Raw genomic sequence first — 22,413 nt, forward strand, 5'->3', positions numbered from 1 at the left:
GGCGGGGCCTATTTCTTGAGTTATGAAGAGATAGAACAAGAGGTGTCGGAGAAGCAAGCTCACCGCTAGAAGCTCATCGCACTAATGTAGATTTTAGTTACAACATTATGTGTTTAAAAAACGTATGAGAGAGAAAAACAGGCAAAAAGGTTACAAGCGTCTCGAGGTAACAAGATATAGGGCTGATAGAAGTGATGAAAGGAGTGCTGCCTAGGTCTCCAAGCCTCAATCCCTTGTCAGCCAATTCAACACGCATAGAGCTATATGAGTTGAATGCACTCTGTCTCTTCTTTCAGCCAATAACAAGACTTGGTCTGCTACATAACCTCCCAACATGCATTAGAACCCCATGTTGTGGAATACTATAGCAATAAAGCCGCGCGCCTGCGACGGGGGTGAGACACGGCGTATTACGCGAGGAAATCAACGACTCCCACCCGAATCCTCGACATGGATTGCGCTTCGGGCCAATCATGTCGACATCAAATAGCTGTTGGTTCGGTGCATACATATTAACTGCCACCATGATAATCAACACCTGCTTTCACGTAAATAGGGGAGAGGACTGATAAACCACCACCCACCCAGTCGATTCTGGGCTGTTCTCATCAATCCTTGTGTCCTCAGATTCGGCGAGCAGATGCTGCCTGCATCGCTTTCATTCCCTATACAACCAGGCGCATCTGCGTTACTTCGGTAGCAGAGCGAGCTCGATCGCTAGAAGCCCGTAATCATGGCTGCACGCACTCTCGTGATATTTCTTTATTTCTTGTTCTTCAGATGCGTCTTAGCCGACGATGGAGACGATTTCTCCAACAACTTGTTCACGGATCTCGGCCCGTATGACTCTCTATCTCAACTATCCTCATACAACAGTGTCTTAACCGGTGTATAAATACTAATGCGATCTACTCTTCCAGGCTGCTGGCCCTCTTCGGAGAACGTGTTACTATGCAATTTTTGAGCCAGGCGATGGGAATTTCCGACTGCATTATCCTTTCAATGGCACCTCTAGGCATCGTCACCACCATCGTCGCTGCGATTAGAGTCGGGGGTCCGTCATGGCTCAAAGCCTTGATTGGGAGAGCAACGGAGAATCTCGCAGCTGCCGAACTAGAGCTCATGTCTTCTAGCTCCAATGAGGTCTGTGAGCTCTGGAACGGCAGAGACGTGGTTCGCTGTGCCGGATCAGCTCCTGTTTGGGAGTTCATTTGTTTGCTGCCTCGGACAGGATTACCCAAGAACCCAAAAGTCAAGATAATGAGTCTAGAAGATGCGGAGAACGACCCATACTTTTATATAAAAAGATGTAAGTCTCGTTAGATTGTCCACTGACACAAGATTCTGACTTGTTTAGTGCGGAGAAACGAGAGAACCTTTTCGGATAAAATGCGAGCGCTCTTTGGTGTTCATAGGCAAGGTGGGAGCGCAGAAGATGGAATAAAAGAAAATTCCAATACTCAATCAGACGAAGTTGTCATTATAAGAAATCTTAAACATGACGTGCCAAATATTTCACACAATCGGCATAGAAACTCTGGTCGCGGCGAGCTACACCTCGCTGCGTGTTTTGGTATACTTTTACAAATCGGCTTCATTTTATACTGCAGCTTCATCGCACAATACTCGAAATTAAAATCCCACTTTCAAAAGGATGATCATGCCGTTGCAAGTTACGCTTTTCCAATGACCATTATTGGCTCGGTGGTCCTGAGTATTGGCATGTTCATTTGCTCTCACGTTGTCGAAAGCAGCACCATGGAAGAAACCTTTCAACCAGCAGAACATTGGCGAGCCCGGCTGGTATGGCTACAACAAGAAAAAACTGTCGGCGACGAAGAGTTTAAATCTTTTGCTCTCTATACAGGAGAGGACCAGCCAAACATTATCACTTCGAGCAGAGCGGACCATGGCAAAGATTCCGACGAAAAGCAACAGCAGGGCTCAGAAGGGTTGAAAGACTTTACAATCACGACGGTGGTGGGTACAGTTATCAGTCTAGTCGGATATGTTGCTCAGTTTATTGGATTTCGAGGAATGCATTGGTCTGTTTCCGTGGCCTCTTTAATTGCGGTCCTTACAATGGCCGCCGTGAGGGCATGGATTCGTCGCGGACTCGCAAAGCCCATGTTCTGCCATGGCCTTCTTCCAGGATTTGAGCTCGACTGGTTTGCGGATTCCTTAAGAACTGTTGGCAATGCGCCTTGGTACAATGATTTGGATGGATCTTCTCAGGAAGAGAATACCAGCTCCTTGAGTAGACGGAGTACGTCTACTAACCAAGAGAAGCTCGCTAAATCGGACGATCAATCTACAACAAAAGAACCACTCATTTGCGAGGCTCAAGATTATACCACAATGCGCCAGAGTCTTGCAAAGCTTGCAGACTGGCGAGGACCAGCATCGCAAGAAGCCATTGCAGTCAGCTTGGCCATAGAAGCAACCATGAACCTTTTGGATGACAACTTGGGCCTAGAAGATTTTTCTTGGGGCTACAAGATTCAGGATGCATCATTAAACGAGCAAGAGCTGAAGTTCAGGGTGATTAAACAGCCCGACGGCAAATGGAAAGCACACGCAGGAGAAATCGAGGCGGCACTGTCACTACGACTCTTCTATATTAAGAGTCAACAAGAGACCCAATTATTGGCCAAGGCCATTCATAAATCAGGCAACCCCTTGGACGATGACAAATGGTTGCGGGTGAAGGGGGAAATGCCCGATATGGGATTAAGGATTCTTGGTCCGAATACAATGCAACTATATCGACATCTCGATTGGTGGATACCTACAGATGGACCAGAAATTTTGAAAGGTGAAGCGGTGTATAATCCCGCTGAAATTGACCAGAATATCGATTCAGGGAAGCATCAGATCAATACATTTGGAAGCATCGTGCCAGGTTCAACCAAATTCGAACTTGATGAATCGAGAGTGGTAGGGCTTGATCCACGTCATCAATTCAAAGTCGCCACTGGCTCTCATACGCAGCTTTCGCACCTTTACTATCAAAACTCACAGGTTGGAAAATGGAATTTCAGCATATCAGAAGGAGAAGGCGAGAATTCGAATGACATACTATGCATACAATCCTTGGATTCGCTGGAAATTCTATACGCCAAAGACATGTTTTCGACATTCATGTGGGCTGTGGTGGAATCACTAGAACGGCCCATGGGAGGGAAAACATACATAAAAACATCCCAAGCCAAGTTGGAAAATAAAGACTCATGGAGGCGTTTGGGTCTCGAGAACGATGACATCTCCAGACTAGCTGCGGCTATCCAGAGCACAGGCCTATGCAACACACACGATGCTCATATCAGCGTTATTACTCCTTTGAGTATACAAAGAAAACTACCTGAGGTAGACAGTATTGTTGAGATGGTGCGGAATTATACTGAGCCGCTTGAGGCACTTCATTTGTGGGCAGATGCAGGTCAAGTATACTTGCAACTCTGCGAGCACTTGAATGCATTTGCAGTTGGAAGCTATACTTATATCAGGGCTGTTGCCGTGTTGGCAACGTTTCGAAAAACACTACAAGAGATGATTAGACGAGAAATGACGGGAGTATACGAATCTCGCTTCGAAGAACAGCTGACAAAGGCAATGGAAATTGTCGACGCAGAGTTCCAGGATCATCTAGGTTCATTGTGCGAATTGCAAGACACCGATAAATGGCAAAAATGCTATCCTAACGCTGAACGCTTCTTTTTGCTTCAGGATCAAGAGTCAATAATTTCCAATTCCTTCGACGTCTACAAAGAAATGGATCGACAACACCTCAGCAGACCAGACAAGGATGGCGCGAGAGAGAAAGACATCTTTGACAGGACATTCCTCCACTATTGCGCAGCGTTCACCTACCATCGGGAGAGATGGTATGAGAAGAATAACTACCCAGACGGGTCTGAGCAGTTTCTTCAAAAGATGCGGCGCTGGATCGAGCAAGGTGTCGATATCAACGCCCGCGATATCCGCGGATGGACACCACTGCACTATGCCTGCTGCTGTGCTGGTAAAGCGAGCACCCAGGTTGTCCAATTGCTTCTCGAAAAGGGCGCTTCGGTTGATGTTCAAGGACGCGAGGGCACAGCGCCAATTCACTGTGCGGCGAGGGCGGGCAATTTAGAGATGGTCGAAATGTTGCTGGAATTCGGAGCCAACATTGACATTGCCGACGGATATGGCAACACTGCCTTGCACGAGGCAGCGTTGAATAGATCTGCTGACATTTTCGAAACTCTGTGCAAACGCGGCTGTCAGAAAAGGCGAAATAAGCATGGACGGGCAGCCTTTCATATAGCGGCGATGAAAGGACTCTCATCCGCAGTCAGTCAATTGGGGGACTACGCCAACTCCAAGGACAGTCAGAAAAAGTCACCTCTTTACCTTGCTGTGGAATACGGTCACAAAGATTTCGTGCAACAACTCCTTAGGCTACCACAGGTGGAAGTAAATGCCAGAGGTTACCGGGATCTAACGCCGCTTCAAGTCGCTTGTAAGAAAGGCTATGACAGTATCACCGAGATTCTTCTCGATGCAGGCGCTGACATAGAAATCCTGAGTGATGACGGCAGAACACCCTTACTCCATGCTGTACAAGAGCAGATGGAAAGCACTGTCAAGTTACTCACAACAAGAGGCGCCAATGTCAACTTCATCCATCTTGGAACTACAGCGCTGCACACAGCCGCGCAGATGGGATACTCTGCCATCTTTGAGTATCTATTGAAGGGAGGGGCGGATATCCATGCGGGAGCAGAAACGGCTGCAGGGACACCGCTGCATGCGGCGTGTACCATGATTGATGGTAATCCCATGATACAACGTCTTATAGATTTGGGAGCTGTGATTGATGAGACTGATGAAGAGAACCAAACTCCACTGCATATTGCAGCGCTATATGGCAAGCCAGCGAACCTAAAGCTGCTCATCGACAACGGTGCAAATATAGAAGCCAGAGACGGTAGAGGCAGAACACCCGCCCTCATTATGTCTTTTGAGGAGCAGCGAAAAGAGTGTCTCCGAGTGCTGATCAAGCATGGCGCGGATGTAAACGTCGCTGGTCACGACGGCAGAACTCCGCTATATCTCGCAGCCGGGGACGAGACTTTGGAAGACTTCGTCCCAGAGTTACTCGAAGCTGGCGCTGCCGTTGACGTGGCCGTCGATGATGGTTATACCCCATTGCATCAGGCAGTATATTTCAAATGTACAAAAGCTATAAAAGCACTCGCTGAACACGGAGTAAATACCGAAGCAATGAACACCGAGGGAGAAACGCCACGAATGATTGCAGAAAGAGGAGGTCTATCTGGCTGGTGGAGGGAAAACATACCGCCATCTAGGGAGTGGTGGAGGGTTTCATCGGTGAAGCTTGCAGCATAAAATGTTACCCGATATTATACATGTATACAAGACTTGGATCAATTAGTGCCGGCCATGTACAATACATTCATCATTCTCTCTCATTGCAAGTAGCAGTCTGCTACTGAATCTCTTTTCCCTTCATGACAGAAAATAGAAGCAGACTTCAAAAGAGCCAAGACTCCCAAGCTCAGCCCTAATCCGTCTTGTTTCCCGATTTGGCAATGGCCCAAGACTTGGCGCAGGCGATCCCTCCATTCAGCTGGCTGTCATCAAATAACACGACCAGCGAGAACCGAGAGAAAGTTGGAAGAAAAATAGTTGAGCCTCATAATCTTGAGTCAGTGATGGTCCCAATGCTTACTCTGTTGCGGCCCAACTCCCCTCCGAGTTGCGTCAAGAAGAGACCAGTCAAGCTTTGATGCTTCTATTCATGCATGTTAAATTAGCACTCTGCCGCTGCTACTCCAGAAACCGCCCAGTTCAGTTTTTTAGTCATTCAGCTGAGGCAGATAGAGACTGACAGCAAACAAGCCATTTCAGCGTCTGAGACTAGGTATTTCAGCCTCAATGCTTGTCTCTCTCACACCCACCCTCCAATAACAACCAATAAGCATAGCAATACACTGCACCTTGACACCCAAATTCATGTATCTTCACACATAGCAAGTAATAGACAACAACACAACCCATTACCCTCAAAACGCCTTGCCTAACCTCCTTCAACATCCAAATCACCACGCCACTAGGCCCCATCCGTGATCCCCCCCAGACCTAGCCTAGCCATGATCCGACCAAGTGCCCCTTTTTTTTTTCATTCCTTCAATAGGCAGTGGCCGAGCTAGGTTGCTAGGTCGCGCTAAGGTGAATCCCAACTTCAGCTGCCGGACAAGTTGCAGGGAAGCGACATTACAAAGGATCAACCCTACCGCACGATGGCTAGACTAGGGGGAGGAGTCTGGAGTTCTAATACGCTCAATATACGCTTAGCTAGGCTAACTCGGCATATAAACCGCGTCTAATATAATGACAGTATATAGTCGTGCGAGTAGGAATATAAATCATCAATGCCCTCGATGAAACAAGAAGGATTTACAATCGTTTCAGTTCAATTCTAGTCACTCACTCCAAGCACTTATACAAGCGTCAACATCACTCGCTTGCTCATATCTTGATACCAGCTTCATTCATCCAACACTCAAATTATACCCAACTCGATCAACAACCAACAACCAACAACACTTCAAGATGCACTCCAACGCCGTTCTCCTCCTCACCTTTGTCGCTTCGGCCTCAGCCGCCATCGACTTCATGGCCATCCCCCACGTCCGCCGTGAACTAAACCTCCCCCGCGCAACCCCCATCAACGAGATCCGCGACTCCGATCCCAGCAAATGCGCCTCCGAGGCTCTCAGCTTCGTCAAGACCATCCCCACGCCTCCCCCCGAGATCGTCTCCGACCTCAGCAAGAACCCTCAGACCGACCCTTGCAAAGTCAGCTTCCCGTCTAGCCTCAGCGCAGAGTACTCCTCCTACAGCTCCGAGGTAGTCTCTTGGCTCGAAGGCCACAAGGACGAGCTTACCTCTCTTGCCTCGGACTGCTCTGTTCTCAGCTCTTACACAAGCCTCGTCAACGTCTGCACTGCCGGTGGTTCTTCCGGCTCTGGCTCTGGTCCCAACACTGCTTCTGCTGCTCCTACTGAGTCTGGTGCTGATTCCGCCACCAAAACTGCTGGAGATGCGGCCAAGTCCACCAACGGTGTTGCCGCCCGTGAGACCGGCATGGCTCTTGCGGCTCTCGCTGCTGCCGGTATTGCTGCCATTCTGTAAACGACTTCATTGAGGAATGTGAAAGGATGAAACGAGACATTTCTATCATGTGTATCATCATAGCGAGATTGGAATATGCTTATCGATGACTATGGGTCCGCTGTTGAAAGGGAATTCATTGTATCTATTTTAATAAGTTAATAAATTAATAAAAAACGAGCCTTTGATGGCATAGACAGCTGTCATCATTTGACATGTTTTGAATCTTAATTTGGTGACCCGGAGTGCAATCCTCGTGTATGTCTGCTTGCGGATAAAGTCATCATTGTCAGAAGCTTAACATACGAGATCTAGACTAGAATTTATTATTGACACAGAGTGCCAGGCATAATTCAAGGACAGTATCTACCTAACTAATATAGGTACGTTTAATTGCCAAAGTTCAAAGTTCGTGAACACAAAATGGTGGGATACACAAACTTGGGAAGCAAGCAATTTATTTCATCCTAAGTTTAGCAAATTCTACTCGATTGAACAAGGTCAGGAACCATAACTATAATATTATGGGAATATTACTCATGACCTCATGTCTTGTAGGTTCCATTATGGAGGTTATACTGATAATCGAGGGTCAGTAAAGCTGTAATAGCTGTGTAGGTTCCATTATAGATCTATAAACACTACGGCACTTGTTTGGTGATACTTAGCCCAATGCTGTCGGCTGAGACTCGGGAACTTTCTTTCACTCAACGGTATTCTGCATTGACAACGCAGATACCTGACTTGGGTGAATGAACCATAGAGGCAAGCACTCAGCTTGACTGAATCAATAAAGCCGGGACAATATAGTCACAGCTAAGTTCAAACCATTTTGCACCTTTCTATCACCTCAACTAATGTCCACAATGTCCACAGCGTTTTTGCCTTCTTCAATGGCAGATGCCATGTCACCAACACTCGATTCCCCTCAGATCAAACGCCCCAATGCCTTCTGCTTTAGCCTCTACCCAAACTCATTCGATGCCAACAGAGGTTCAAAAATTAATCAACGTATTAGAAACTGTTTTAAGTACCTATTCAACCAGACAATAAACCGACTACCCCACAATCAACCTCCCAACCATGCGGCTCTTTGTAAGTTTTGGTGCAGTGCAAGACGCAGCAAAAACATGGAGAATCATATTCACGTAAATCCCTCTTCTACGCCATCTAAGTAGTAGTCGATTGGCCCCTTGCGCCTTTTACTCTTCCGCCTCCTCAATCTCCTCCTGAGCCTCTTGCATTTCTTCATCCTTTTCCTCTTCTTCTTCTTCCTCCTTGGCCTCCTCCTCAGGTGTCGCCAAGTCGATATCAGCGGCGACGCCACCCTCGGTTTCCAGGTTCAGCCACTCGTCCCATTCAGGGAACAGCTCAGCATCGTCATCCGGGACACCAATCAGCTTGGCTACCCGGCCCTTCTTGTTCTTCTCCAGGCTCTCCTTCCAGGACTTTGCCGCGGATGTGGCCAGACTAGGCTTGTAGGTCTGAGCAAATAGAGTAGCCTCTACTGCTCGTCCAGTCTTGGTCAGGATTTCCACGCATCGGTCAATGTCACCTATTAACCAGGATGCTGAGAATGCCACGTTGTGGGCGTTTGCCTCTTCGGCCTGAGCAACCAGCTTGGCAAGGCCCTCCTTGTCACCTGTTGATGAATACACAAGGAGAAGAGATCCGAGATCCTTGGCGTGAGTGAAGCACTCGGCAGCCAAACCAACATCCCAGGCAGTCAGGGCAGCATCTCCGACAGTCTTCCACTTGTGCTCGGCGTCAGCCTGTCGGGCCAGATCCAGAGCAATGGCGAGTTGGTTCAGGGCCAGCGCCAACTCAAATTTGTGCTCGGGATCAGTTGCAACTTCTAGAGCCAGGTCCTTGTGTCCCTGACCCTCCAAGAATCGTGCAACCTTGTTCAGCTGATCAGCCGGAATTGTCGGTAGCAACTCGGCAGCCGTCTCCATATCCTCACGCAGAACCAGCGTCTGGTACTCGAGGACGGGCTGTGACAGGGCGAAGGAGGTGACGTTGACATCCTTATCGGCAAGGTAGATGCGAGAGTCTCTCTGGATGTAGCCAAGGACGTACATGGGCTTGTCGAAGTGAGAGATGGTGTAGGTCTGGTCGCCGACCAGGTAGTTGAGTCGGTTTGTGCTGTTGGTGTAGATGAAGCAGTCGCCAACCCATTCACCAGTTCGAATGCTGTATTCAAAACATTAGTTATCAGAAGAGCTCACGCATAAATCGGGGGAAGTCCATCAATACTTACGTCTCGTTGACGTCGGTGATGACTTCAAAGGCAGACTCAACGCCATCCTCTTCGACTTGTCCTGACTGCACAGCCTCGACGTAGTTCTCGCGGGAGAAGCGCAAGACGTAAAAGGAATCTTCGCAAGCAATGGCTACCAGCTCGCCGCTTTCTGACCAGTAGACCTGCTTAGGCTCAACCTCGATTCTGCGAACAAGACCACCAGTAGCCCAGTCGAAAAAGGAGACGCCACCCTGGCCAGTGACACCCAAGAGAACACCTCCAGTCAGACCATCGGCCTGGAAGCCAACATCCAGACCTCCGCTCTTCTCCACAAAGTTCTTGAAAATCTTGACGCTCATGGCCGATTCTCGGATAGCAAAGTCGTTGCTGTTTTCCTTCGAGGCCCACACAAAGTCCATGGCAGAACCAAAGGCCTTGTTTCTCCAGGCCAATGCTGTGTAGATGATGTATTCACCGTCACCACAGACGGCAACGAATCGGCCATTCGGCGAGTGAATGAGCGTCTGAGTGTACACTTCGCAAGTTCCAAGATCCTTGGTCGGTAATGAAATTGGTTCGTTATCCTTGACAGAGGCATCGCCCTTGATGATGGAGGACACGACTTCGTTTTGCTTGGCCCAGATCAGCTTGCCAGATGGGTCCATGGACACGGCGGGCTCCTCGCGTCCGAGCTTAATGACGACAGCACCATCGTCGTATCCAACGGCAACACCCTGCTTACCCTTCTGGTAAGAGGCGCACCAAGCTCTTTCTAAGCTGTAGCTCAGCGACTGCTCCAGTCTGTAAGTATTGGCGTGCCATAGCTTGATGGTGCCGTCTTCGGAGCCAGAAATGATGACTGGCAGTTCTGGGTGGTAGCAGGCGAAGGAGACGTTGTTGGTGTGTCCCTCGAGAGTGGCGATCAGGGACTTGGTAGTGTAGTCCCAGATCTTGACTGTTCGGTCGTCGGAGGTGGTGAGAAGGTAGGGCTTATCGGAGTGGGGGTAGTAGTCGACATGGTTGACTCCCTTGGTCTCATGGGCCTCGAGGGTGAAGTTGGCGGTGCCCGATCCCAAGCTCCAAATCTTGACGGTTCTATCCAAGCAGGCTGAGGCAAAGGTGTTGGTGTCCTTGGGGTTAATAGCGAGTCCCATGACATAGTGGCTGTGGCCCTCGAAGACCTGGACGCATTTCCAACCCTTGTCCCAGTCCCAGAGCTTGATGCTCATATCATCGGAGGCGGTAAGGACAAATGGCAGCGTGGGGTGCACGCAGATGGCTCTGATGTAGTCGGGATGCGCCTCGAAGGAAGTGATCTTTTCGGAGGTGTTGTAGTTGTAGACTCGCAGCTGGAAGTCATCTGATCCACAGACTATCCAGTTCTTTCGCGCAACGAATCGACCAGCTCGAACGGGGACATCTGTAAGCTCGAAAGACTTGACGATCTGCTGTGTCTCGTATGACCAAATGTTGACATGGCCTGTGAAGAGGGTCGTATTAGTGGCGACTTGGTTCAATGCTGCACCTCAGGTGCTGTGACATACCGCTATATAGGGTGGTGAGGATCCATGGCTCCTGCGGGTGGAAGTCGATGCCCTTGACCCGCTCACTGCGGGCATAAAGCTGGCGCTATAGTCATGAAGCCATAGTCAGTAACAGGATTGAAGAAGCAAAGCGGTAAGCTCCGTCAGTGGGCATCGTTGTGACAGAAGAGGGCCAGCGACTCGGTGTCAAACTAGCGAGGCGGACAAGGGGAGAGAGTCTGGTCGCAAGGCGGGGTGAGGGCCCAATGTGCTGGCAACTGACCTTGACGTCCAATCTCATGTTTGCGGCTTGATCCTTCTAAGGTTCCGGTCTCGCAGCTGTGGACAAAGGCTTGGTCACGGTCGGCAGAGGATGTGGGTGAAGGAGATCGCGGGGTGAATCGAAGTCGACAAGCTCCCACATATGACGCCGAGGCCGAGCGGAATGTCGAAGGCGGTGGAACAATTGCTGGGTGAAGACGAGCCGGGCAGAGTCTGCTATCTCTGGAGCTTGTTGTCGTCGTCGGGAGTCGATTTGCAGCAGACACGGCAGCTTTCAATTGGGCTTGACCAGCTTCTCGAAAATGTGTCCTGCTGGCGCTATCGAGGTACGAGCCAGGTATATTGCCAGGTGGTCAGCCAGGAAGAGGTGGGAGCCTGGTATGTCAGGCATCCACTGCAGTTTGGACCCTGTGGTGTGGTCAGTGCTGCTAGTGTTTGAGAGGACAATAAAAGGTACAAGCAAACAGCGTGACGTGGCGCCCAAAATGCGTTACTGAGCAAGTACCTTTTCAGCGTCTCTGGACCAGCCCACTTTGGCTGGAAAAGGGGGAAATCTGGCACTTTTTGACTGACAACTTGAAATTGTAGGGTAGGTGAGCTGGATGGATGGAAGAGATAGTACGACAAGCCATGGGACAATGGATATTTGGTCGAGAGGTAGATGCGCTTGATGAAATGATGGTGATAATGAATTCCATTAATGCTACTTGATGTCAATGATTTATAGAGTTTCTATCCAAAGATGTGCATAATGTTGCGATTTGATCTATTACGTCGTAAGTTTATATTGTAGCCATTTATCTTGTAGCGCTTTCACAAGATCTGTTCTTAGCATTACTCAACCAACATTCAGGTATCAAAAAAAAAAAAAAATGTATGCACGTGGATCAAGACAATACTCATCTCATCTAAATAAGCACTATCCATCGCGGCTCAATAGAGTCTACCAGACATGGTTGGCTGCAGTTACTTTGATAGTTCGAGACTGTCACATGCAGATGCACTCATGCTGGTGTTCAACACCAACAGCAATCAATATCCACAATATACATCAGTGTACATGGACTTATACTCCATAAACGCAACGAAAAGGATACAGACAACCTCTTTCTGTTTATCTACTAAAAAAAAAAAAAAAAAAAAGCGAAAACACCGAGGCATACGTACTAGCTGTAGAGTTCATTGAAAAGCACGACGAGTCACAAGCCACTGGCTGCCCACCCACCCATTACGCATGTCCGTGGCTGCGCATCTTGGTTTGCCATCGCCATGGTGTATCGGGTGTGGAACCAGGAACGGCTGCTCATCCCTCCATGACGTATCATCCTCAGCTTGGTCATGGTGCTGTAAGACCTACTTGTACTCGTATCTGAGGTATCATTGATGTACTGCCTTCCTTGGTAAGAGTCGTAGATTGTCTGGTCCTTTCATCCCATCAATTGTTCCTCAAATCACCATCAAGATAAAGATGAAACTTTTCAGTTCTCATGGCCCAATTCGTCCGAACCCAATGGAGACAAATGAATCGTGTTACACTCTAGCCTAAATGCAACGTCGACCAGGTCCAGCCTCTCCCGCTTCATGACACGAAACAATAAAGCCAAAAAAAAAGAAAAAAGGACCGGGTTTGAGCCTCCATGCAAGAAACCCACCGAATGGTCGACCGAATCGTTACAAATCGTTACAAATACACGCACTGTGCAATGCAGAACTCGATCACTTCGTCCAACGGCATCATCAGCCGTTGCACAGCGCTAGGCCAGACATTGTACCGAGCGTCCTGCAACATGCACAGTGCCCGTTAAACGGAGAGCGCTAGCGCCCGCTGCAGACTGTAGGTACAAGGGAGCGACATGGCAATGCCACAGTACAGCAGCAAAGCTGATATCAAAAAGAAAAAGGGAATTTGAAGATTTTGAATACACAAGAGAGTAACTATACGCACAAAATAGCTATAATCTGTCAGCATAAATGGTGTTCATGCTATTGATCTGTGTGTAGATATTCCTTTTGCAGTCCCTGTCTTTGTGATACTTTCCCGCTACAAGCAGGTTCAGGGACCGGGTTGCGGGAAGCGACCTGCTGCCCCAGATTCCTCAATTCGCTAGGCACTACGGAGTAAGGTACAAGGCAGTGCTTCGCCTCCTCCTGATTGTCGACGTCTGTTGCAATGGAAGGATTTACTCGTAATTAATATATATCCATGGCTGATGTGGCTTTTGCTTTTTCTTCCCACCCACTCACCCCTCACTTGCAGCCTCATTATCTGCATCTGTATCTTTGTGCCGTTGTTATTCTTCTTTACGGCTGTATCGATCCCAGTTCTCTTCGGAGTTAGAGACCAGCACCAGACGGGTTACTGCTATTATTACTCGCAGTCCTCACCTCACTTAATATTAGCCTTGAACCACAAAAAATAGGGGGCATCTCCATCCCCAGCCAGCGCCATCCCTCACCCTCTCAAACCAAGTGGATATTCATCCAATCCTCACCTCGAGTTCGACGTCTGCGGGGTTGTTTGATTGGCCCTGCAACCACAGGCCAAAACACGCCCGTCACATCGCCTCCGGCCTGCTGCATCAGAAGCGGCTGCTTCCCGTCTGGTCCTTTCGATACCTCGTCAGCTGCTTATCTGTCGGCCGGATTAGCCTCTCGACCGATTATCATCTATCAGATCCGTTCCTTCACCTTCACCTCTCGTCTTCCATCTTGCATTACATTGTTCCATCATTCCACTCTAGCATCCCTATCCGTTGAGCGGTCGTACCGGGAACCGTCACCATGTCGTGGAAGCTGACCAAGAGTATGTCTCTCCTTTTCCAATTGTCTCCAATGTCTCGCTGTCGTCCGATACCTTCTTGCAACCCGCTGCAGTCGGCAATGAGGCTAACTGGCTTTGCGCAGAACTCAAAGATACGCATCTCGGCCCGCTGAGCGCGTTTTCCCGGTCGCCGTCGACTTCCACCATCACCGACAAAGATGAAAAGGGGACGAGCCCAGGCGCCACCACGCCGACTAGCGAGAGCGCTACTGGTAAGCTACCGGCGACTGATGCATTCTAGATGGTGATTCTGACTGCTCTTGGCATCATTGTAGGCGCCGCAGACGACTTGACGCAAGCGCCCGTCATTAAGAAGCCCGGTATCTTGGTCGTTACCATCCACGAAGGCAAGGGCTTCTCCCTTCCCGAAGAACATCGAGGCGCTTTTTCGTCCAGCCACCAGAGCTCGCGCTCTTCGGGCAGCGCCTTGTCTGGCTCTGTCCGTCCAGACTCTCAGCGCGTTGCTGGGTCATACTCAAACGGAGCAAGACCGCACTCTTCCGGCGGCGGATTCGGCTCGATTCCCACTAACCATGGGCGCATTTCCGGCAAATATATGCCCTATGCGCTGATCGATTTCGACAAGGTGCAGGTGTTTGTCAATTCGGTCGAAGGAAACCCCGAGAACCCTCTGTGGGCAGGTTCAAATACCCAATACAAGTTTGACGTTTCTCGAGTGACGGAGCTGGTGATCCATCTGTACATGCGGAACCCTGCTGCCCCTCCTGGGTCTGGGCGAAGCCAGGACATCTTCCTGGGTGTTGCCCGGATAAACCCCCGATTTGAAGAGAGACAACATGTGGCTGAGGACTCCAAGGCCAGCAAGAAAGATCGCGAAAAGGCAGCCGAAGCTCAGCGCCAAAAGGGAGAAGGCCATGCCGGCGTTGATTGGGTTGACATCCAGTACGGCACGGGCAAGATCAAGGTTGGCGTTGAGTTTGTCGAGACACGGGCTGGAAAGCTCAAGATTGAAGACTTTGAACTGCTAAAGGTTGTAGGCAAGGGCAGCTTTGGCAAGGTCATGCAAGTACGCAAGAAGGACACCAACCGGATCTATGCGTTGAAGACGATTCGAAAAGCGCACATCATTTCCCGATCGGAAGTCGCCCATACGTTGGCCGAACGGTCTGTGCTGGCGCAGATAAACAATCCCTTCATCGTTCCTCTCAAGTTTAGCTTCCAATCGCCCGAGAAGTTGTATTTCGTCCTTGCCTTTGTCAATGGAGGAGAACTCTTCCACCACCTGCAAAAAGAGCACCGCTTCGACGTTAACAGGTCGAGGTTTTACACTGCTGAGCTTCTCTGTGCTTTGGAATGCTTGCATGGTTTTAGTGTCATTTACCGAGATCTGAAGCCGGAGAATATCTTGCTCGACTATCAAGGCCACATTGCACTGTGCGATTTTGGCTTGTGCAAGCTGGACATGAAGGACGAAGACCGGACCAACACATTTTGCGGCACGCCCGAGTATCTCGCCCCTGAACTTTTGTTGGGCCAAGGATACAACAAGACAGTGGACTGGTGGACCTTGGGTGTTTTGCTTTACGAAATGTTGACGGGACTTCCTCCGTTCTACGATGAGAATACAAACGAGATGTACAGAAAGATTCTGTCAGATCCTTTGAATTTCCCTCCCGGCGACGTGGTGCCTCCGGCTGCCAGAGACCTTTTGACCAGCCTGCTTAACAGAGACCCGAAGAAGCGACTTGGCGCTAATGGCTCATCCGAGATCAAGGCTCATCCGTTTTTCCATGGCATTGACTGGCACAAACTCTTGCAGCGTAAATATGAGCCTACGTTCAAGCCCAGCGTGGTAAGTACTATTTCCGAGTTTGTGTGATTAACTTCCAATGCTAATTCGTGATTCCCAGACGGATGCCATGGACACGGCCAATTTCGACCAGGAGTTTACCAGCGAGGCTCCCCAGGATTCGTATGTGGACGGCCCCCTGCTATCACAGACGATGCAGGATCAATTCCAAGGATTCAGCTACAACCGCCCCATTGCAGGCCTCGGGGATGCCGGCGGCAGTCTTAGAGATCCGTCGTTTGTGGGCAGCCTTAACAACCCCTAAGCATTTGGACATGATGTATTATTTTCGGCGAATACCAATTTGAGTTGAGACTAGACCTAGAAGCATGATTTGAAGCGAAAACAAGACAAGGGGGAAGGTTGGACGACGACAGCGTTGGTTGTGCTGCGTGCAAAAGATGCGTAGCGTACTTAGAGAGCGACGAGCGTCTTTTGGACTTTGCAGGATGGAAGCGCACAGACAGACAGACACGGGAAAGGGGATCCATATTTGACTTGAACAATGCATGATGAACCATACGTTATGGAGTTTAGCAGGAAATCATGACAGGAGTTGTCTTCTTTTTTCACTTTTTTTATCACTTTTTTTTTTTTTCGTCGTCTTGCACTGTTGGAAGAGACTCAGCTCAAGGGCAGATTGACTGGGGAGATGCGGGCATCGTTGGAAAAGAGGGTTGATACAAGCTGCTTTATTACAAAGATGTTGTCGAGTGAAGCGTGTATAAGAGTTGACTTGTTGATGGTATTGTTGGTACTAGTTTTTATAATTATATCCTCTTGTTCTAGTCATTTGAATGAATTGTCATGATTAAAGTATAGAGTTGAGCATTGTTGGCTGAGCTGTATTAATGTCTTGTGATTCCGGACTCTTGTACCACCGAAGAAATAGACAAGGTACCTAGAAGCTCCCTGAGAATCAGATCGAATCAAATCAGCGGGCTGCAATAGAGCACATGCAAGTGCTGATTTGACCATGTTCCATGCAACCAACTAACTACCTGTGCCTAATAAAACTGCCCGACTGACTCTGATCTGACTGATTGATTGTTAAAATCTCCAGGTAATCCATCTGCGGGGCATCCTGCTTACCAAAGCACGCCAAGCAGCGCGGCAACTGGCCAGCCAAGTTCCAAAAAAGGTTCTCAGTGAGGTCATTAGTGAGGGGCAACAGGCGCAAAGCTCGTGCCAGCTTCGCCTGGATAGCTCCGTCAATGCGCTGAGCTTCGGTTCCCCTCCAGCAAAGAGGCCAGACAGACGCCACAGTCATTCGTTGTCTCGTCTGGTGCTATTTTCTGCTTCTTCCTTTCTCTTCCTTCTTCTCCCATCCTCGCATTATCGTGAGGCATTTCGAACCATCCAGCGAAATCATTTCCGCCTGCTGCATTAATCCATCACCAATTCCTCACTCATCATCCTCTAATCAAGCATCTCTTCCCCCCTGGTAAGTCGTCATTCCCGGCTTCATCTCTTTTTTTTGCTCCTGACGCCACCCCCACCATCCCCATCAAATCCATCATCTGCCTTGATCAGCTTCCGCGTTGCCCGGAATATATGCTGCGATCCCACGGTACTCGAACCGGATCGTATTGATAGCCTACCCTCACCAGGGAACTATTTGCTACATAGCCTATGGCCTTTTAAATGCTGCTTCTCCCCTCTCTACCAAGCTGTCATTCTTCTCTCTAATCTTCTCCTCATCCTCATCCTCATCCCCAATCCATTCCATTCAGACCTTGCGTCTTTCTCGAAGCCCAATTCCAAAGCAACATAGCCCAAGCCAAGCGGAAGTTGCCGATCACTACTGCTCCATTTCGACTCAACTCAATTAGCTGCCGCAACTCTCTACAGACTGGCTAATTAACCTCCTTGACTCCTCATCAGATCTCTGCCAAACATGGCCCCCGCAAACACTCTTCCCGCCTGGTCGGAGCTCCAGGCTCACCGTGACGACGTTGCCAAGAACTTCGTCTTAAAGGAGGCCTTTGCCTCTGACGCCGAGCGCTTCAACAAATTCTCCCGCACCTTCAAGGCCGACGGCTCAGCCGACATTCTCTTCGACTTCAGCAAGAACTTCCTGACCAATGAGACTCTGGACCTGCTCGTCAAGCTCGCCGAGCAGGCTGGCGTTGAGAGGAAGCGAGATGCCATGTTCCGCGGTGACAAGATCAACTTCACCGAGAACCGTGCCGTCTACCACACCGCGCTGCGAAACGTTGGCGGCTGGGAGATGCAGGTTGAGGGCCAGGATGTCATGAACGGCCCTACTGGTGTCAACGGCGTCCTGGCACACATGAAGGAGTTTTCTGAAAAGGTCCGAAGCGGCGAGTGGGTTGGCTTCACTGGCAAGAAGCTGACCAACATCATCAACGTTGGCATTGGTGGCTCTGATCTGTGAGTATCCTGAGCTTGAACTGAGCTGAATTGAAGCTTCGAGTTCATCGCCAAGACATGCTTGCTAACCAATCTCTTTTGTACAGCGGCCCCGTCATGGTGACTGAGGCTCTCAAGCACTACGGCGCTCCCGACATGACCCTCCACTTCGTCTCCAACATTGACGGAACTCACATGGCTGAGGCTCTCAAGGCCTCTGACCCAGAGACCACCCTCTTCCTCATTGCCTCCAAGACCTTCACCACCGCAGAGACCATCACAAACGCCAACACTGCCAAGTCATGGTTCGTCGAGAAGACTGGCGGCAAGGGAGATGTTGCCAAGCACTTTGTTGCCCTGTCCACCAACGAGGCCGAGGTCACCAAGTTTGGCATTGACAGCGCCAACATGTTTGGCTTTGAGAGCTGGGTTGGCGGCCGTTACTCCGTCTGGAGTGCCATTGGCCTGAGCGTTGCCCTCTACGTTGGCTACGACAACTTCCACAAGTTCCTCGCTGGTGCTCACGCCATGGACAAGCACTTCCGCGAGACTCCCCTGAGGGAGAACATTCCCGTCATTGGTGGTCTGCTTGGCGTCTGGTACGGCGACTTTTTCCAGGCCCAGACTCGCTTGGTTGCTCCGTAAGTTGACACCTCACTGAAGAATTCTTGGACACGAGCCTATGATGAATTGATACTGACTGCAATCCCGTAGCTTCGACCAATACCTCCACCGATTCGCCGCCTACCTCCAGCAGCTGTCCATGGAGTCCAACGGCAAGGCCATTACCTCTGACGGATCCAGCGCCAAGTACACCACTGGTAAGTTCTCCTTGTCCCTGGAGCAGAAGTCAGAAATCGTGTAAGTCTAACGCATCGATTCACCAGGCTCCATTCTGTTTGGCGAGCCCTGCACCAACGCCCAGCACTCCTTCTTCCAACTTGTCCACCAGGGCACCAAACTCATCCCCGCCGACTTCATTCTGGCTGCCAAGTCTCACAACCCCATCCACGACAACCTGCACCAGAAGATGCTTGCCTCCAACTACTTTGCTCAGGCTGAGGCACTGATGGTTGGCAAGACGGACGACCAGCTCAGGGCTGAGGGTACCCCTGAGGAACTCATCCCCCACAAGCGCTTCCTCGGCAACCGCCCGACCACATCCATCCTCGTCGGCGACGTCATTGGCCCTGCTGAGCTGGGTGCCCTCATCGTCTACTACGAGCACCTGACTTTCGTCGAGGGCGCCGTCTGGGACATCAACAGCTTCGACCAGTGGGGTGTTGAGCTGGGCAAGGTCCTGGCTAAGAAGATCCTCAAGGAGCTCGACGAGCCCGGCAACGGCTCAGGCCACGATGCCTCGACTGGCGGCCTCATTGGAGCCTTCAAGTCATTCTCCAAGATCTAAACAGTTAAATACGGTGCAAGAAAAGAAATAGGAAACAACAAAAATTATCCCCCGAAAAACAGAGAAAAAGGAGGGGTCTGGGATGGCGAAAATGACGGGGGAGCGGGAAGGGAAGCCTTGTGAAATTAATGAAAAGAAAATAAATCGGGCTCGAACAATGAGTCTTTTTTCCCTTTTGCCCTTTTGCACGATGAAACTACGATGTGAGAGGTAGCATGAGTCACTTGTTGAAATGTGATATTGATGATGATGATGCATGTGTGTGTGCTCTGCGCTCGGTACTATCTGTCATATGGATCAGCATGTGGCAGCATGTGAAGCAAGCGGTGAGTGTACGCTGTGTGTGATGATGCATTCCTCACGCCCGAGGTTTGTGATGTGATGTGTGCCTCGAGATATTCCGGCTGCCTCCATTACATTACATTACATGCATGCACGAGTTACTCTAGCTCTCATCTAAGCTCCATATGATGCAGATAATACTCTACCCTCTCCGTATCTGGGCGAAAGGAATCGACTTAGTACCTCTACTTCTACTACATTTACATCTACGTCTGCTAGCTAGCATGTGGTTTCTGCCATTTAGCCCTCAAGCTCCCACGTTTTCTCCCGCACCGTCCCCACAAGCGAACTAAAAAGAGACCCAGCACAGCACATGTCACTCACTTTGAGATTATTTTCCGGGGCGCAGGGATGCACGCACATGCACACATGGGGAAGGTCATATGGGGTTTTGTGATGGGCGGGATGCAAGTCAAGTTCGTTGTTGACTCGATAAAAGAGGGAGGGAGGGTTGGGTTGTATTTGCGGTGGTTTGAGTGGTTATTGACAGGCGGGCCGGGAATAAGCATATGGATGGGTGATGGGTAATAGTAGAATGAATGGATGGACGGACGGCTGAAAATGAGAGAGTAGAGGCCATTTCATCAAATCTGGCCTCTTGAAGAAACCAACAAGAGTGCTATGTAGCATTCGGGTGAAGGAGGGCTTTTTCCAATCGAGCAGAGTTGGTTGGCCGTCAATGTTCCCATACTTCCTATTCGAGCAGCCGGATTCGCAGGGGCTCGGCATGCAAGCACCGAGTGGGAATCTATTTCAATGCGCGGGACGAGGCTTTGGGGTAGCCGGGCTGAGAGGGACAAAGAGGCTAATGGTGGTGAAACGCCTGTGGCATTTGCCTGCTAGTAGTACATGGACATGGACAAAGTGGCGTGCGTTGAGTGATATAACGTGCTTCTTTTGTTAGGGATAACGCGGTTGCTCAACCGGGCAGTGATGATTTGGACGAATTGGAAGGGATCTAGTCGTGATTATCTTGCAGAGCGGCGCAGTCAATGGTTCTGCTTTCGTCCAGGAGCATCAACAAAATGACCCAGAAAAGGAACAAAGGAAGAGGCAGCCAAAAGCACCACCAACACACATGCATGCATCTATGCACGGGTATATGCAGTCCGTCAAATCAAATCAAATCAGCGTGGCAGTAAAGCGAAAATGTCACAGCAAAAAAGACCCGCAGAGGGAGACCAAAAAAGGGTGGCAAATGGGCGGGCGTACAGCGCAGCTTTTGGTCGATAATAATCCGGACGCGCTGATATCGTGGGATTTTCGATGGCGGATGACAAGTTTCGCCGTTATCTCGGGCAATATACTGACACATCATATTAGTGCCCTTGCGTAACGAATTATATGGCTCAGCAATAGGGGGCATGCAGGCAGTTTTGAGTCTCTCCGAGATTACAGAGGAGAGACGACTGACAATTCAGCAGAGCAGATGGAAGAGAATGAGACAAGGACGTCAGGGTAACCTGACATGTGCTCGTTGTTTGCTGTTACGAGTATGCCTTTGAGATCGGGGATTCCGAGTCATGCCCGTTTGTCTCGCCTCGTCTTTGTTGGGCTGAGTCCAAAGCCGCCACCGTCCACGACGGTTTCAAAGCATGGAAACAAAACGGCTAACTGTAACTCCGTGCTGTACCTGTACGAGTACTCCGTATCTCGTAAGTAATGTACTCGTAAAGGGCCAAGCCAAGCCTCAGCCTAGCAACCAACCCCCCGGTCTCTGCCGCTTTTGCGCCCTTTTTGCCTGCTTGCCTGCTCCCCCCCCCCATGTTCCCTATTATGCCGCCAAGACGAAACGGTGGCTCCATAATGGCTCACGGAGCTCAACTGGTTGGCCGGTTTGTTACGGCGGTGCGGTGGATCCGCCCCTACGGAGCCGGCGGAGGCGCTGCTTTTGGGAGCTCGGGGGAATAGCCGTGGAGTTGATAAAAAGTCCCAAGCATTCGCAAGGTAACGTTGGGGAGGATGCAAGTACCTGCTAACGCTGTGGACCCGCGACAATGCAGCGTCAATGCCAATTGGGTCCGCCGTTCCGGGGACAGGCGAGCAAGGCCGGAGGGAGCTGATCTGCATGAGAGACGAAAGAGAGAGAGAGAGTCGACTTGACTGCGCAGAGAAAAGCCCGTGGCGTATTGCGGTGAGCTCCTTGCACCACGTTTTCATTTACCGTCAGGGGCTCTGCTGCAGCTGCAACGTGGCTGCTATTCTGACGATGTACTCGTACAAAGTGCTGGCAGCGGAATCTCACCATTTGGCCTATCTTACGATGGACAGTTATCAGCTTCCAGGGGCTGGGTGAAAACGAGGCCGAAACGAGGCATCGTGAACCGAACCGAGCCACCCCTGGCTTGGCTGCTGTTGCTGTTTGTTGCTGGTGCCGACGGGAAAAGCGCGCAAATGCTCGTCCAAGTGTCGGCCCGTCTTCTGGCTGAG

At 50.0% G+C, this 22,413-nt stretch overlaps 5 protein-coding genes across 5 annotated transcripts; 4 read left to right on the forward strand and 1 right to left on the reverse strand.

Moving 5' to 3' along the window:
* Nucleotides 1-733: 733 nt before the first annotated feature.
* T069G_07807 (ankyrin repeats (3 copies) domain-containing protein) lies at nucleotides 734-5,394 on the forward strand (the record flags this gene model as incomplete). Its single annotated transcript, XM_056175017.1, has 3 exons — nucleotides 734-840; nucleotides 921-1,309; nucleotides 1,358-5,394. 3 exons carry the CDS (start codon nucleotides 734-736, stop codon nucleotides 5,392-5,394), a joined length of 4,533 nt encoding a protein of 1,510 aa, XP_056025966.1.
* A 1,227-nt stretch (nucleotides 5,395-6,621) lies between these two features.
* On the forward strand, nucleotides 6,622-7,203 carry T069G_07808 (uncharacterized protein; the record flags this gene model as incomplete). Its single annotated transcript, XM_056175018.1, has 1 exon — nucleotides 6,622-7,203. The coding sequence occupies one exon, from the start codon at nucleotides 6,622-6,624 to the stop codon at nucleotides 7,201-7,203; it is 582 nt and encodes a 193-aa protein (XP_056025967.1).
* A 1,181-nt stretch (nucleotides 7,204-8,384) lies between these two features.
* Nucleotides 8,385-11,248, reverse strand: T069G_07809 (coatomer WD associated region domain-containing protein; the record flags this gene model as incomplete). Its single annotated transcript, XM_056175019.1, has 4 exons — nucleotides 8,385-9,375; nucleotides 9,443-10,904; nucleotides 10,969-11,053; nucleotides 11,231-11,248. The coding sequence occupies 4 exons, from the start codon at nucleotides 11,246-11,248 to the stop codon at nucleotides 8,385-8,387; spliced, it is 2,556 nt and encodes an 851-aa protein (XP_056025968.1).
* A 2,762-nt stretch (nucleotides 11,249-14,010) lies between these two features.
* Nucleotides 14,011-16,125, forward strand: T069G_07810 (protein kinase domain-containing protein; the record flags this gene model as incomplete). The annotated part of the gene is made up of 4 exons (XM_056175020.1): nucleotides 14,011-14,032; nucleotides 14,134-14,262; nucleotides 14,326-15,863; nucleotides 15,922-16,125. 4 exons carry the CDS (start codon nucleotides 14,011-14,013, stop codon nucleotides 16,123-16,125), a joined length of 1,893 nt encoding a protein of 630 aa, XP_056025969.1.
* Nucleotides 16,126-17,757: 1,632 nt separating this feature from the next.
* T069G_07811 (phosphoglucose isomerase domain-containing protein) lies at nucleotides 17,758-19,641 on the forward strand (the record flags this gene model as incomplete). The annotated part of the gene is made up of 4 exons (XM_056175021.1): nucleotides 17,758-18,254; nucleotides 18,341-18,874; nucleotides 18,948-19,054; nucleotides 19,121-19,641. 4 exons carry the CDS (start codon nucleotides 17,758-17,760, stop codon nucleotides 19,639-19,641), a joined length of 1,659 nt encoding a protein of 552 aa, XP_056025970.1.
* Between the last annotated feature and the right edge of the window lie 2,772 nt (nucleotides 19,642-22,413).

The sequence above is a fragment of the Trichoderma breve genome, chromosome 5, assembly GCF_028502605.1.
Source record: "Trichoderma breve strain T069 chromosome 5, whole genome shotgun sequence".
Taxonomy (NCBI): Eukaryota; Fungi; Ascomycota; class Sordariomycetes; order Hypocreales; family Hypocreaceae; genus Trichoderma; species Trichoderma breve.